The following is a 17,240-nucleotide window of genomic DNA, read 5'->3' on the forward strand; positions in this document are numbered from 1 at the left end:
CTCCTTTCAAGAACGTCATAAATCAAAAATCATCAATTTTCAGTTGTGCATGTTTTCGGAATGCCCAGAAAATGTACTATATCCCAGCAAAAGAGGCATATTTTTAACTTAATATTTACCCGCTACAGGGCAGAAAATGTTGTTTTTGCATTTTGAAGAAAATGTATTGTTTAATTATTTTTATACATAAATTAAATATTTTTCAAATGTAGAAAAAACCTTCAGGTTTTACCTAAAAAGATCTGTTGTACAGTAAAAAGTTCAATAAGTGGCTTGATATTTATTTTTAAAACATTGTGTTATATTTTTAAACTTTAAAATCGTTCTCCTGAAAAATCAAGTATTTTGATTTATGACGTTCTTGAAAGGAGTGGGCGATATGTGATGTATACATTATTGTGCATGTATGTCAGTTTCGATTTTTTGTCTCCTCATCTGTACCTGACGAGTATTCCGACTCCTGACTTCACTACTTTCAAGTATTTGAAATATTTTATCATGCATATATGTATGTATTATAAAGCATACATAATTATAAACTTTTGTCATATTAAGAATATTGATTGATATTTCAATATAGATAAAGAAAAATATGGAAGTCTGGGCCGGTTTGTCTGTCATCTGTCATAGGCCAGTTTAAGTGATCACTTTATGCACGTGTAATATTCAACGTTCTACCTTTGATTGACAAACACACTTATCAAATTTTGGAAGTTATATTTATGCTTCAATTGAATAGACCTTCCGTGTGCTACGTCTTCGGTGACACCTATGGTTAAAGTTAGTAAGTTTTTATTAGAAACCTTTATGAAAGGTATCATGTCCTGTACGAGTATATATAAAATGTATCATGACTGTAAATCCCCAGACATCCATATTCTTCTTCATCTATGTTGAGATATCACAAAAAAACTCGATTTGAATAACTCCTAAGTGGGACGAAATTAAGAATTTGGGAAAAAATAAAACAAACTCAAAATATTTCTTCATGCTAACAAAATATTATTGGAAAGCTTATCATGAAATTTGTTATAAAATGATTAAAAATTAGAGTCACATTGTGTAAGGAATAGGTAAAAAAAAAACATTCGTTATACTTCGCTTTTAATTGAATTTTCCACGTATAGCCTTGAAAGTTTAGTTTCTATAAAAATTCACCATGAATCGCGATTCAATGACTAATTTTTCACTTTGAAATGTTAATGTTAAATATAACGGTAAATTTTAACGAATAGAAATTTCCCCCACTAATGGGATTACTGAAATATTGCATGTTGTCATCAGTTTAGTACAACTACTACCAGATAATGAGACGGTTGTAAGTGCTCTATGGCTTAATAAACGTACCCATATAATGCAGAAATAACTGTCGAAATTCATGTTACACAATGACGTCCAAATTACAATTTGATTCATCATAAATTGTAGCGTGAAATTCATTGTTTTCCACACAGACTTCAAATCATCATCGTAAAAAATACATTAATTTAACGAAGGTACCAGCAAAATAATCGTATCCATTTTAATTTGGATATTAAAAAGTACTATATGATGTTGAAATCCAGCTTTCCATACCTTTTCATTGATTTCTGAAATACAATATTTGCTGAATATGCGTTTCAGGTGAATTTTGAATTAATAAGTAATTTTTTTTTCAGTGTTCCGATATTCAAGAACCTTCCAGGAGACACCCTTTCCAAGATTTCCGATGTCCTGGAGGAAACGTTCTACCAGCAGGGCGACTATATCGTCAGACAAGGAGCCAGGGGTGATACGTTCTTCATCATATCCAAAGGACAGGTTAGTTACTCTGAAAGCTCCTACCACATTCCCCGGTCTGGTATAGAAACTTTTAGTTTCCATTCGGACTCATCCCTCAAAGAAAACTTTTCATTTACTTAAATTAGTAAATACAAAGAAGTACCTACATAACATTTGGCTAGCTGGGAAGAATAGTGAACGCTATACACACATCGCTCACTCCTTTCAAGAACGTCATAAATCAAAAATCGTCAATTTTCAGTTGTGTATGTTTTTGGAATGCCCAGAAAATGCACTATATGCAAAAATATATTAAATTATATTATATAACTATATTAAAAATATGCAAAAGAGGCATATTTTTAACTTAATATTTACCCGCTACAAGACAGAAAGTGTTGTTTTTGCATTTTGAATAAATGGTATTCTTCAATTATTTTTTTAAATATACGTATACGGTTAGGAGTCGTAACAATCGGCGGGTATGTATGAGGAGATGCATGGACGTGGAAGCGGCGAAGAATGTTTGCAAGGACAGAGTGGTGTGGCGCTCTATTCTCCCTGCCTACCCCTGCGGGGAAGCGGCGTGATGGTTTGTTAGTTTTTTTTATATATTACATGTATCGTATATTCATAAATGTTATATAATGTTTATGTAATATGATGCTTTGAGGTCTGCACACTCCACCTCAAGGTTTGTAATTAAAATATAATAAATAAATAAGTATATTTATTTTATTGTTGGTAGGCTAGTTCACGTCGGAAAAGAAAATCCTTGAAACGTCCGACAGCGATGTGATGAGAGCAATAAAAAACCTTGCATCAATCATTCCCAAGATTTTCTCCTTTTTACTCCACAGTAATCTAGATCCAGTCATCGTATAATTTACATAATTACACGATTATTGAACAATTTGCCCCATTAAACTAGCATTTCGATACACGCAATATTGTAGTATTGTCGATTATAGGTATAGTTTTCACACATTCTGTGTGAGAAAAAGGAGCTACAATGGAATTAGTGGTCGACAATTTTAAGTATATATGTATATACATTAAAGGTGTCTCAACTTGAAACGAAGTATCTATCGTTTTTCAAACGAAAAAAGATGGAAATCGTAACATCTCTGAGCTTAAGACCAGGTATTTGGCTGGCTGAAGTGATCACTTTATGCACATCGCTCACTCCTTTCAAGAACGTCATAAATAAAAAAAACTTGATTTTTCAGGAGAACGTTTTTAAAGTTTAAAAATATAACACAGTGCATTAAAATTAACATCAAGCCACTTATTGAACTTTTTACTGTGCAACAGATTTTTATAGGTAAAACCTGAATGTTTTTTCCCCATTTGAAAAATATTTAGTTCATTCAAAAAAAATAATTAAACAATACCTTTTCTTCAAAATGAAAAAACAACACTTTCTGCCCTGTAGCGGGTAAATATTAAGTTAAAAATATGCCTCTTTTGCTGGGATATAGTATTTTTTCTGGGCATTCCGAAAACATGCACAGCTGGAAATTGACGATTTTTGATTTATGACGTTCTTGAAAGGAGTGAGCGATATGTTTTTCACCATCCTTTTTTCTTTTCATTGGTGTATACAAAATAACACTAAAAACCGTCATTACCCATTGCAACACTCTGTTTATCATCGGATAAACCTAATAGTTTGTGTTGTACTTCGAAACAATTCGTTATTAATTTTCATGGTAAACAATACTTTTGCATAACCCAATGAGTGTATGCACATAACTATGTTGAATAATCAGCTTAGTAAGTAAATATATAAATAATTACCTTAAAATCTGTGACTGAATTCAAACAGAGACAGTAAGCTGAGAAACCATTGTTGCTGGTTGCACGAAATGTGTACGTACAATAATCGGCTTTAAATTACAGTTATCAACAACGCTATTATATATTGAACATTTTAGCTTGAATGTAAATCGGCTGTCCAAACTCAAAACACAGTAAGGGAGATTTCTTTGTAGTACGTTTTTTTTTGCATTTTTGGACTAAGTAGATTCTACAAAGTCCAAAAATGCAACAACAAAAAAACTACTACAAAAAATGTCCCTTACTGTGTTTTAAGTTTGGACAGCCGAAATGTAGGTACGGTGATAAATTGAGTTATAAATTGCATTTTTTTATAATTCGTACCAAGATTTTTTTGCAAAAAATGTCATTTTATACCTCTTACGAATGAATTTCAGAATGTTTTATAACAAATAACTCTTAAACCTTGTAGGTATGTAGTCACACATACACACACACAAACATACACGTTGCATTTAAACACAAGTATGTTTTTATTAACATTTATCTTTATAAATAAAAGTAACGGATGATAAGTAAATACACATTTTTAACAGCTTTTTTATCGTATAGGCAATACCATCTGTTTAACGTAACAACAACTAACCACCGTGCCACTTTCCCGAAAGGGTAGGCAGAGAGAATAAAACGCCACACTAATCTGACTTTGCACACAATCTTTGCCTCTTCCACATTCATACATCTTCTCGTACATACACGCCGATTATTCCGACTCCTGACCTACAAACCTAAATCAATCATTCGTATTGGAAATGTGGGCTTCCTATTTAATTTATTTTTCATTTGACCAGACTTAGCCACAGAAACGCGTGGCAGGGTACTTTAAGCTATTTTTATTTTTTCATGGTATTTTAAGCTATTTTTTTTTATTAGTGATCAAACAATAAGTAAGTTAGCCGATAAGAATCGATTTTTACCCATGGTTCACCGATGATAAATTAGGTATGTGGCAAAACACGTATATTTTTTTTAAATACTGCGTTTATCTATCACCAAATCATATTCTTATACTTAAACAATAACCCATAAATACGTGTTTATTAAAATATATATTATGCTATGCTGTAAAAAACATGAATAGAATGGCTCTACCTTAATTTTTAGCCTTGGGAAGGAACTAAAGTGAAGGAAAAAAATTGAACAATGCAGTCGTTCAAGTGATTAATATTATCAATTGGTTTTGATATACCGTAATAAAAGAATCTGTGGTTGTATTAAATTATTTAAAAATCCTTAAAAAAAATTTAAAATATTATTTTATAAATATTAATTATTCATTTTAGATAACCTTATGGTTACATATTTCATTTTAGTTATTTTCGACGTTTGTCTTATTAACCAATTAATAGTTAGTTTTAAACATGAATTCTTCTAGAGGAAGAAGTTAAAACCGGTCAACTTTATTATTACGTTATTATGATATATATTCACGTGAAAAATAATTGTTTACTTAACCCTCAATCTACCGCAAGCAAATATGTCGATAACTATCGTTCTGTGTCCAATGGACGCTTATGTAAAGTGTGGTCCTTTTTTAACTTGTAATCCTATGTGACAAATCTTGATTGATATAAAATATTGAATCCATAGTTTATATTGTATTGTTGTACCTTATTCATTTATTATTAACTATTAACTACACACATATTTTTTAAAAACGTATTAACTAAATATGCTATAAATCCTTGTACATAATAGACAAGTAGAATTTTCAAGGCAACTAATAAATATAAAAAATAAAAAAAAACTTGTAACACGTTATGTATTGTTATCTCCATATAATTTACACATTATTTTGAGAGTTTCAATAAACCCAACATTATCTTCAGAACGGGTCTGTTGGACCCGCTTGGTAGACAAAGGGTTATTTTTTAAAAAATTACTTTTGATTGTCATGTGCTCTTGAGGTGACTTTTCACTGAAACGGCGCTACGCAAATTATCCAATGAATAATTAGCAATTTTAGTAGTAATTTTTAAAGTAAAATTATCTATAAAAAATATTTGTGATTTTCACTAAATCTAAACACTTATTATATTATCTTTAAATAAACATTTAAACTGACATTCTCCAACATTTAATGTACTCTTAATTCGCTTGTGTTTATGTATTTGAGTGGTACTTTGGTGTTTATTTAAAACCATAGCGTTAATAATTACCTTTAAAATTTTCAGGTGAAAGTGACCATAAAACAACCCAACACTCACGAAGAAAAATTCATCCGTATCTTGGAGAAGGGCGATTTCTTTGGAGAGAAGGCTTTGCAAGGGTACGACCACAATTTGTATTTCGTAACATCGAGTAACAACTCCATTCACGTAGACTAAAAAAAAACATGAAAATGCGTCTTATTTTTTAAATAAAAAATTAAAAATATTTTCTTATATATACATTATAGATAAATATAAAAATAAAATGTATCTATAATAATATTAAGGACTTTAGCATCAATAGTACTAACCTGTAGCGCAGGACTGATTATCGCGTAATTTTAAATTAAATTTGGCGTGACAATTTAACCAATATTTTTCCAAAATCTATCGTGACACGTGTTTCGAATAAAATTGGATGCAAAAAAAAATATTAATTTTTTTTGTTTTTGTTAAAAGTTTCTTGCTGATCTTTTGTGACACATTTTATACCCTTTATAAAAATGAATAAAACACAAACTAACATTGTTTTAAACCACTTCCTTTTAGTACTATTTTTCCAACCGGTTTTGACAATTTTTTGTCTTTTTCATGGATGGAAAGGTAAATATTATATACTTAGCATATAAATGTTAAAAAATCAAGTTTGTGTTCGATATATTTTATACAGAAAATTGCCTGTTTGACTCATCGTTTCTGTAGTCCTCCATTTTTAAGTCCTAATAGTTATTTATTGATTTGGCGTTTAATTTGTAGAACTCCATTTTAATTTATGTATTAATTTTAAATCAAACACAGATTTTTTGAGTCATAATAGACTCAAAAAATCTGTGTCAAATAAAATACAACTTAGTAGTTTTATTTTATTAACAAAAACACATGAAAAATTAATATTGTGACAATTGTTTCGACTTGTTAGGGGTTCTAATAGTAATTGAAGTCGTATTATAATTTTATTATTATAATGTTATAATGTTATTAGCATTAACCGGGTTCTATGGAATACCCTTCCCTACATTTTTTTCAGTCTACTTGTATTTTAAGATATGTATTTTTTGCTAATATGGTAATATTTTTTTTTAATTTTCCAGGGATGATTTGAGGACAGCCAATATAATTTGCGACTCACCAGATGGCGTTACTTGCCTCGTGATAGACAGGGAAACCTTCAACCAGCTGATATCGAACCTGGATGAGATCAGAACCAGATACAAGGATGAAGGAGATACGAGGAGAAGGTATACACAAAGATATTTCAAATTACTTTTAAGAAAAAAAAAAAATTTGTGAGCTACAAAATCCGTGATATAGGAGTCGTTGCATTTTAATCGCAATACTCTATACCAATAGTTGGCAAACTGGCTAGCGAGCCTCATTCGGCTTTTTTGCCCATTGAATGTGACTGATGTGCACCACCGACACCCTGTTTGTACATACAGATGGGCTGGTTAGTTTGATTAAGACATTTTTTTGTTAAAGTTTATTAAGGTAGTAAATAGTAAGTTAATATTATAAATATAAATATTATTTATTGTTTATTAAACAGAGCAAGCTTAATAAATTCTTCATATATTTCTTAACTGATACCACCACAATCAGTGATAGTTCCAAATCTATTGAAAATTGTACCAGTATGTGGGACGTTATCAAGACCATTGCATATAGTCTTAAAAAAATAATGCAATACGAACGCTCAATAATGGTTACAATGGTGAACATTACATGAGTGTGTAAAGTGATCGCTTAAGCCAGCCAAAAAATCCTGGTCGTAAGTCTTGGATTACTCAGACTTCCATCTTCTTTCATATAAAAAGAACGATAGACGTTTCATATAAAGTTGATTTGAAGAAATTTGTCTCTCAAAAGAAACCTCAATCGTTGTACTATGGATATTTGGCCCTTTTGACTAATAAGTTTGCCGACCACTGCTCCATACAATCATACATATATATCGCTCACTCCTTTCAACAACATCATATATAAAAAAACTGGATTTTTCAGGAGATCGTTTTTAAAGTTTAAAAATAAAATAAAATGTATTAAAAATAAATATCAAGCCATTTATTGAACTTTTTACTGTGCAACAGATCTTTTTAGGAAAAACTTGAATGATTTTTCTCCATTTAAAAAATATTAAGTATATTTAAAAAAAGAATTAAACGATACCTTTTATTCAAAATGCAAAAACAACACTTTTTGCCCTGTAGTGGGTAAATATTAAGTTAAAAATATTCCGCTTTTGCTGGGTTATAGTAAATTTTCTGGGCATTCCGAAAACATGCACAACTGAAAATTGTCAATTTTTGATATATGACATTGTTGAAAGGAGTGAGCGATATGTACTTGCTATTGTGGAAGGATCTAATCTTCAGTTGGCAGTGTCAATACAAGGTGAGGGGGCGAATTTCAAATGACAACAATTGTGTTGTCATTTGAAATTATACAAGGACAAACTCTGAAGACATTAATTTTTTAATGATCAAATGACTTATCCGATTATAAAAATATCTTAATTCTTCTTTTAACCATTATTTGCACTCCACTGTGTATAGGGCACTGCGTCTAATAGGAGCAGAATTATCATGATCGTTAAATACAATTCACATTATCAATTATTGAAACATGCAGGGTACTTGCAGTATCAGTAATTATTTTTGTGTACTTTTTTGCTTGTATTTGAAACAGCGATAGTAGCAAGATAATCTTAATTTTAATATTACTATTGCATTAATTCAGTTTCATCGGTGTAAATTTATATTTCTTCACAATCATATAATTGTTATTAAAAATCATGACTGGCGGTCCATATCTTGTATTGTCTTCATCTCAAATTAAAACCATATTGTTACATATTACATTAATACATTATGGAAAATAATTGTTATTAGTTCTACTCAATAAGTCCATTTTATTGAAATGAATGTATTTAATTAGATTTCATTATTTAAAAAAAATATGTTTAATCATAAAATTTTTGATAATATCGTTATTATTTTTGTCTGCTTCATTTAATGGAATAGTGGTAAAAACGGTAAGTGCTATTTTATTTTACTCAAATTATATAAATAAAATAAAAAAAAACTGATTTCATATATAATGTAGTGCGCCATATTTTTTATATCAATTGCACAAGTAGAAAAACAACTATACTCATATCGTTGTTGTTGTATTATATCAAATATAGTTCCACAAAGAAATATCGGTACAAAACTTAAATCTGATAAGGAAAGTGATAGAAAGTGACCTTTTGGTATATAATATTCATATAAAAACATTGGATAGTTCCTTCTTTGAAATGAGGCCGGCGCAGAAGGTAAAAATACCCTTCCCATCCTTAAGCATCAATCGACCGAATGGGTAGAAATACCTTTCCCGTCCTTAGTGTGTTAATACCGATTTCGCAATTGGAAAAAAACTGTATAGTTGTTATTTTATTATATAAAATGCAGTTCCTTCAATAAAAGACAGTACAAACTATGTATTGTAGTTCTATCTGTTGGAAAGTGATTTAATGTATCCAATAGTCAAAAATTACTCCCCCTCTCTGGTCTTTATCCTGTGGATTGGTCTGCAGCAACAAATGACATCTCCTTCGCCATTCTGGTCTATTTTTCGAAACCTTCTTCAGTTCCTCATACGTTGAGCTGCCCATGTCTGCGTATAAGTCGCTAGGTTTTCGTATAGTGAAAATTACTATAATGTTTGAATACAAATATTCCAGGTTGAATGAGGAGTTTGCCCACTTGCGTCTGTCCGACCTCCGCATCATCGCCACCCTCGGGGTGGGGGGCTTCGGGCGGGTGGAGCTGGTGCAGCTGCAGGGGGAGCCGGGGCGCTCCTTCGCGCTGAAGCAGATGAAGAAGTCGCAGATCGTGGAGACGCGCCAGCAGCAGCACATCATGAGCGAGAAGGAAATCATGGGCGAGGCCAACTGCGAGTTCATCGTCAAGCTGTACAAGACCTTCAAGGACAGGAAGTACCTGTACATGCTCATGGAGAGCTGCCTCGGCGGAGAGCTGTGGACCATTCTCCGGGACAGAGGTGACCGAATCTTCCATTTCAAACCAATTAGCTACCTTCACACATATGCGCTTTACCATTGTGTAGGTACAACCGTGTCAAAGAGTTTTGGCATATTTTTCATATAACTTTAAGCGAGTGTTTTTGCCTAGAATTTTCACTCTTGAATTACATGAAATTATAGTAAATTTAAACATAAAGAGTAAATCCATTCATGAGTAGGCATAGGCTATGAAACTTATAAAGTTGAAGCCTGAGTAGGGACGTGATAAGCGGTGTTGCATAAGCCGTAGCTAGATTTCAGACTCACTTGAACGTTAGGTAATTTAAAAAAAAAACGTAACTTTAAAAAAGTACCATGCACTAAAGTGCGTGACAAGGAATTAAGAGCGAACTGCCCATATTAATATGTTGTAGCTAGACTACTTTATTATTAAAGAAATCTATTAACTTTATGCATTACATTTATCACAGGCGTCGTAGCATAGTTGGGTACACACTCGACAGCGAAATTAGCGTCACAAGTTCGATTCCCGCCAATAGCAAAATTAATTCATGAATGATTTATTTACAATTGATTTGGGTATTTTTGACGTATTTTGCACATTTACCTTCCTCATCCTCACTATCCTACTTACAAACAAACCTCTAGAAGTTAGAGACTTAGCAAGTTATTCTTTTAAAAAATCATAAAATAAATAATATTATTCTTTGAATTAATAATAATAACCTTACAAGTATGAATTTTGCTCTCTTAGTAATAAATACATATATTCGATTACATTCATTTAAAGCCAGTTTAAGAATAAAGTTTGTATCTATAGGATATCATTTCATACCAGATCTTGTATGTAGAAATTGTGTTCTGAGTAATTGCAGATTTTTCTGTTGTAGGCATTAGTATGTACTTCACATATTGGGATAATATCAAGTGTTATTTTGATCGACTTGATATAACATTATATGATATGTTGTCATAGATTTATCCTTTAACATATTTGAAAACTGTTCTCTTTCAGGACACTTTGATGATTCAACTACAAGGTTTTACACCGCTTGTGTGGTCGAAGCATTTGACTATCTGCATACTAGAAATATTATTTATAGGTGAGTTATCTGAACACATTATATCATTACTTTTTGGAACTTAATAAATGATAAATTTGAGGTTTTTATGAAAAATAATCAGGGAGAAAAATCATACCACTATTTTTAAAAATCCATTGTAACATGTGTTTTGATGCATTCCGCATCATTTTCAAACACCGTATGATTCGGAATGCATCGAAACATGTGTCATAGTAGATTTTAACAAATAGTGGTAACAACTAAGATAAACTTAAATTAAAAATGGATAGATTTACTACAAAGTGACTGCCGTTCAATTAATGAAAGAAAAAAATGTACTTAAAAATGTTTTAAAAAAAACTCATCTTGTTACGGGTCTTGTAGTTTTTGTAAAAAGCTTTTTTTCTGGTTTTTTATAATTTTTTTTAACAATATCCTACTGTTTTATCAATTTTTAATTTGTCATAAATAAGCTTACACTTCTCTTTATTTTATTTACAAAACCCAAATTTGAATCTTGTAAGTAAAATTTAAAGAGACTGTATAAAGAAGGATAATTATATAAAGATAACTTACTAATTTTAAGTATAGATCTTGCCTAAAAAGTTTTTTTCTGAAAAATAAAACATTTTTGTCACTTGCGACATATATACAACATTTCAAAATTTGAGTAATGTGGTGGTCAATTACGGGCAGAATGGGAAAGTGATTCACAGTGTAAATGCCCTGGCTTACATTTTATCATCTTAATAAATTTCTAACATCCATAACCGGAAACACATTGCGAGACCGAGTAAGAAATACCGACATCCGGAGCATGTATAAGACGGAGGATATCGTGAGGTGGGGACGACAACGAAGGCGATACTGGAAGGAACATACAAACAGAATGTCAGAAGACAGACTTCCACGTGTCGCCCTCCAAGGCAACCCTGAAGAACGCAGACCCCCAGGCAGACCTCTGAAAAGATGGAAAGACAGCTGGGAGAGCGACATGCGGAGGCAAAAACAGATCCCTAGGATCTACAAAAAGAAAAAGAAAAAGAAGAACATAAATAATAAATTTCTTCATCCATGCTAAATTATTATTAAACTCTTGATGTATAACAGGAGACAAAACTAATATTTTTTATGTGAATTCCAGAGATCTGAAGCCTGAAAATCTGTTATTAGATAGTCAAGGTTATGTGAAGCTCGTTGATTTTGGCTTCGCTAAGAGACTGAATACCGGAAGGAAGACTTGGACCTTCTGCGGAACTCCGGAATACGTGGCTCCAGAGGTCATTCTCAACAGAGGTCATGACATTAGCGCGGACTATTGGTCTTTAGGTACATATTCCTTTTGTATAGTTACTTGTTGTCAAAATATACATTTACCCTACCATATTTTATGTAAGGTCTAACAAATGGTAATTGACTGCATTTTATGTGTCATTTGACTACAGAAACATTGTTGATAATGATTAAACTATTTTCTATATCGTGGCTGTACTGGCAAAAAAATATCGACTCAAAAATATGCAATTTTGACTTAATGATGCATATTACAAGCCGCCTCCGTAGTGTAATGGTCAGCATGCTCGGCTACCGTTCTGGAGGTCCCGGGTTCGATTCCCAAGGGGGGTAAAATAAATATAAGTGATTTTTTCACTGTCATATTTATTCAATATTACCCTGGACTGGTACCTGAAGCGGAGGGCTGATCACCTTTCCTTCATGTGTAAACGATCAAGATAACACTGTGTTTATATGACGCAGTGCCCTATGCACCATTGGGGTGCGGATAAGGGTTTTATTATATATTATATATTATTACAATGTTTTCAACATTCCATAAACTGGAAAATACACTTAGTAGTTTAAAATGTCATATATATGTTGTTTTAAAAGTAAATTCAATTTTCAGTTTGATGGCGGGTATTTTGTTCAGGCTAAAAGCTTTAAATACCAGGAATTATTCAAACAGGGATTTTAGAGTTAACGTTTTTTGCCAGTATACCCACAATATATAATGTATCCACTTACAAATTATGAATTAATTTCAGCTTCAATTCCATTTTTGACTGTGAAATACATAAAAATTACTTAATTAAGAAATTAATTTTATCACTCTCAATTTATATTTAAATTTATTTGGCAATAATTATATTTTTCCCACTATTAGTCAAATAATTTTATTAATTTATTTATCAATATCTTGTACAAACGGTACATTGGCGGCTTATGATATAATATGATATCTTCCAAACCATATGACCTGCCAAATTCCACTTTTGTTCCACGATTCTTTGAGCCACACCTTGGTCTTTTCCCTTTTCAAAACATTATTGTTTTGGTCCCTAAGTGATATATTTTGTATATACAAAAATACAAAGTATATACAAAGTAATCAATGCTTTTAATATTAAAAGCATTGATAACTTTGTGGTATGGTAATAAAACACTCTCCTTTTCATCCATTGTTTACTGTGTGTAATACCACCTTTTTTAATAAAAAAAGTGGTATTACACAAAGTAAACAATTAATGATAAGAAGAGTATCCTAAGGGATATGTTAAGCGTCCTTCTCTCCATTGCTCTTTGCTTTACCTGGAGTTTATATCTGATTTGTTTTGCTACGGTTAATGTTTGATATGTAAACATTTGATAATTTACCAAATGCAGCCCATCCTTAAGCCCTTCGCCTTTGCTGTTCGGCTTCCATATTATCCCTTCCCAGTTTTACAGTGTGACCTAAATAGATTATAATGGTTACCGTACAATAAATTATTATAATTACATAATAAATCTTTAACCATAATATCATTAAAATATAATGGTTCCCTATTAAATTTTATGCTTCATGTCTAATATGTCTCTTCATCGTTTGATATCATTCTGACATGTCATGTTTTTCTTCTCCTTGCAGGTGTTTTGATGTTTGAACTTCTCACTGGGACGCCACCGTTCACTGGATCAGATCCCATGAAGACATATAATATAATCTTGAAGGGTATCGATGCCATAGAGTTTCCCCGTAACATCACCAGGAATGCCACGGCACTTATCAAAAAGCTCTGTCGAGATAATCCTGCGGAGCGTCTCGGATACCAAAAAGGAGGCATTTCTGAAATACAAAAGCATAAGTATGTTCTCATTGATTTGTTATTAAATGAAATAACATTGGAAATTATTGAAATATAAATATTGCTCAAAGGTTTAGAAAAAAAACTTTTTTAATATCAATTAGTTAAGAACTGATATAAGATAATGATATAAGAATATCAGAGGGAATTTAGTTAAATTTTGGATGTTTTAAATTTTTCCAAAACAATTATGTGCTATTTAAAACTTACAATGCCCCATCTTTTAGTGCCATATTTATTGTGACTATATATGATATAATGTAATACTACACTGACTTTGTGTTTGTTAGATTAAATCTATTGGTCCTAGGAATACTAACCTTAAGGCCTTACTCGCAAACACAAAATTCAATCAGCGGCCGACCACCAGAGAAGTAACTCGTCTCTTCACGCCCGATTTTTTGGATTTTTAACTCTTTATCTTTCAATAACTCTTTTTCTTTTGAAAACTAAATATGTAGTTATTTCGAAGAAAAACTTAAACAGTGTTTTAGGAAAAAAAAACAATTACGTAAAATGTAACCTGGATTTAGAGAAAATTATGTTGAGACTTTTCGAATACTGGGCTTTAAAGTATAAATAAAATTTTTGGATAATTTATACTGTACTATTTTTATAAATTTGTGTCTAAATCTACCACTTAGCATTTCTAATGTTTTTAATTGAATTGTAATTAATATTAGTAGATTTTAATATTTTCATTGCTTAAAATGTGTGCTGTCTATATTTTCTTTACATTCCATTTAATTAGACTGAGTAAAAGCAATGCATGACGAGGTACGGCAAGTGTGAAATAAATACTTAATTCCGTGTATTTTCCAGATGGTTTGATGGCTTCAATTGGGAAGGTTTGACTCAGCGGACCCTATCGCCGCCAATCACTCCGGTCATCACATCGGCTTCCGACATGAGGAACTTCGATGAATATCCTCCAGACACAGATGGCCCTCCTCCCGATGATCTGTCCGGATGGGACAATGACTTCTAACTTGATATTGCCTTAACATATTCGTAATATATAATAATATTTAGGAAAATTTAATCTGAATAACCTTATTTATACACATAATTTAACCTTCTAAACCAAAACTACGTTCACAACTCATCTTTTATTATGATATAACTTAAAATTAATCATTTGACAAAGCATTCATATTTATTATTAAAGCTTTCATTGTTTCTTTGACAGAATGACTGGGAATTTGAATGCAATTAGAAATCTGGAAAAATGTATCATTTATATATCATTCGTAAAATACATGTTAAGATGTTAACTGCCAATAGGAATTCTGTAATTTTTTGTGCTTTATAGTTTTATTTACAACATTTTGAGTAATAAAAAGCTTCTTTACATCTCACCAATAGATGTCTCTAGTGAAGTTCTAGTGATTCATGAACAAGGTTTCTAAATTGGTTCATATTTATAGAACTTCCAAAAATTTGAGTAGTGTGGTTGTCAATAATGGGTAGAATTGGTGAATGTTACACGTGTGTAAAGTGATCACTTAAACCAGCCTATGACGGTCGTAAGCCCCGTAAATGCCCAGACTTCCATATTCTTCTTCATCTTTGATGAGATGTCAAAAAAAAAAATATAATAGTTTTATTTCATAAAATATAAATGAATAAAATTGTTGTATTTGTTTTGATATAATTTTATGGCAAACTATTAAGTTTTTTATGTGTCAGACACGGGTAACTAACACAGCGCAAATGGAAGAATTCAAAAGATGGCACTGTGGTAATCACCTTGTCGGTGCAAGCGCAGGGTCGTGTTCATTTTGAATAGCAATTTATGAATCTATGTAATGCGTGTGTCTGACAGCTCTAAAAATAAAGTCAAAATAAGGTATATAGCGTCAGCCATTGGTGGCTGACAAGGTGCAATTAGAATGTCTTGTGTCAGGCACTGGTGGCTGACATGGCAGTCAATGTGTTAATGGATACTTTTAAATAATGGGTTTTCTTAGTTAAAAAAGGTGCCATTACCATTTAATAAAGAATTATTCCTCAAAAGAACAAAGAGGTTCAGTTTTCAATTTAATATAATTTTGTTTTCAATTTTATTTGCCAAACATTTGCATCATGAAATCATTGTTGCAAATATAAATATGCCATATATTGTAAACGTGGAAAATTGTACATAAATAATAAATTCTTAATGAAGGAAGAATCATTCATATTTCGTTATTTTAAACACAAATATAAGTGAAATATTGCAGATTATCATCTTGATAACGACTAGATATTTTATATTATATTTAAAAATATGCATCATAAAGCCTACAGCAAATTGAATGTAAAACAGACTCTTGATTTGCAAATGTATAAAAAATATGCCCTTTAAACAATTTTTCATTGATGCAAACATATCGCTCACTCCTTTCAACAACGTCATATATCAAAAAACTTGATTTCTCAGGAGATCGTTTTTAAAGTTTAAAAATATAATAAAATGTTTTAAAAATAAATATAAAGCCACTTATTGAACTTTTTACTATGCAACAGATCTTTTTAGGTATAACCAGAATGTTTTTTCTCCATTTGAAAAATATTTAGTATTCAAAAAAAATAATTAAACAATACCTTTTCTTCAAAATCCAAAAACAACACTTTCTGCCCTGTAGCGGGTAAATATTAAGTTAAAAATATGCCGCTTTTGCTGGGATATATGCTGTAAATTTTTTGGGCATTCCGAAAACATGGATAACTGAAAATTAATGATTTTTGATACATGACGTTGTTGAAAGGTGTGAGCGATATAAAAAAATATTAATATGTGGAAACAAAAACTTTGATGTAAATAAAGCACAAAATTCCAATGCTTTTTATCTATTTTAAATTAACATTAATACTACTTTAATTGCGGAAAATAAACTGCACGATTCATTTTGATAACTCGACCCAGACAAACTTCTTATGCGGCACCCAGTAAATCAAGAGTTTGTTACGTATTTATTATACTACGTTTGATGATTTTATCCAAAATTCATTTTGACAGTAAATATAAGAACTTCATCGAAACGAATGCAGAAAATGAATCTTTGTATAAAAAATATAGGTGCTATGCAATATGTAATAATATTTTCTTATTATATTAGATGTTATGACTAATTATACACTATTTTACTACAAATCAGTCATAATCTCTAAAAAACATTGTAATTTTGAATATAAAATAATTATGTTATGTTTACCATATAATTTAATAGTGCATTGTGACTTCACATCACTTATTAAATACTAATTATGTTAATATTATCACTTCTTTAATTAA

The 17,240-nt window shown here is 31.1% G+C and overlaps 1 protein-coding gene across 4 annotated transcripts in view; it reads left to right on the forward strand.

The window, feature by feature from the left end:
• Nucleotides 1–15,274, forward strand: part of for (cGMP-dependent protein kinase for) — a 245,806-nt gene extending 230,532 nt beyond the window's left edge. For 2 of the 4 annotated variants that reach the window (XM_088268829.1, XM_088268837.1), the window contains exons 5-12: nt 1,659–1,800; nt 5,775–5,869; nt 6,842–6,988; nt 9,472–9,791; nt 10,790–10,877; nt 11,983–12,167; nt 13,747–13,963; nt 14,786–15,274. In XM_088268829.1, coding sequence (XP_088124955.1) covers nt 1,659–1,800; nt 5,775–5,869; nt 6,842–6,988; nt 9,472–9,791; nt 10,790–10,877; nt 11,983–12,167; nt 13,747–13,963; nt 14,786–14,951 — 1,360 coding nt within the window. In that variant the 3' untranslated portion in view covers nt 14,952–15,274. The remainder of the gene's footprint in view (nt 1–1,658; nt 1,801–5,774; nt 5,870–6,841; nt 6,989–9,471; nt 9,792–10,789; nt 10,878–11,982; nt 12,168–13,746; nt 13,964–14,785) is intronic. The other 2 variants (XM_088268823.1, XM_088268815.1) reach the window with 1 other exon arrangement.
• Nucleotides 15,275–17,240: the final 1,966 nt, after the last annotated feature.

The sequence above is a fragment of the Brachycentrus maculatus genome, unplaced genomic scaffold, assembly GCF_059751285.1.
Source record: "Brachycentrus maculatus isolate JH-2025_06_01 unplaced genomic scaffold, ASM5975128v1 h1tg000024l, whole genome shotgun sequence".
Lineage (NCBI taxonomy): Eukaryota > Metazoa > Arthropoda > Insecta > Trichoptera > Brachycentridae > Brachycentrus > Brachycentrus maculatus.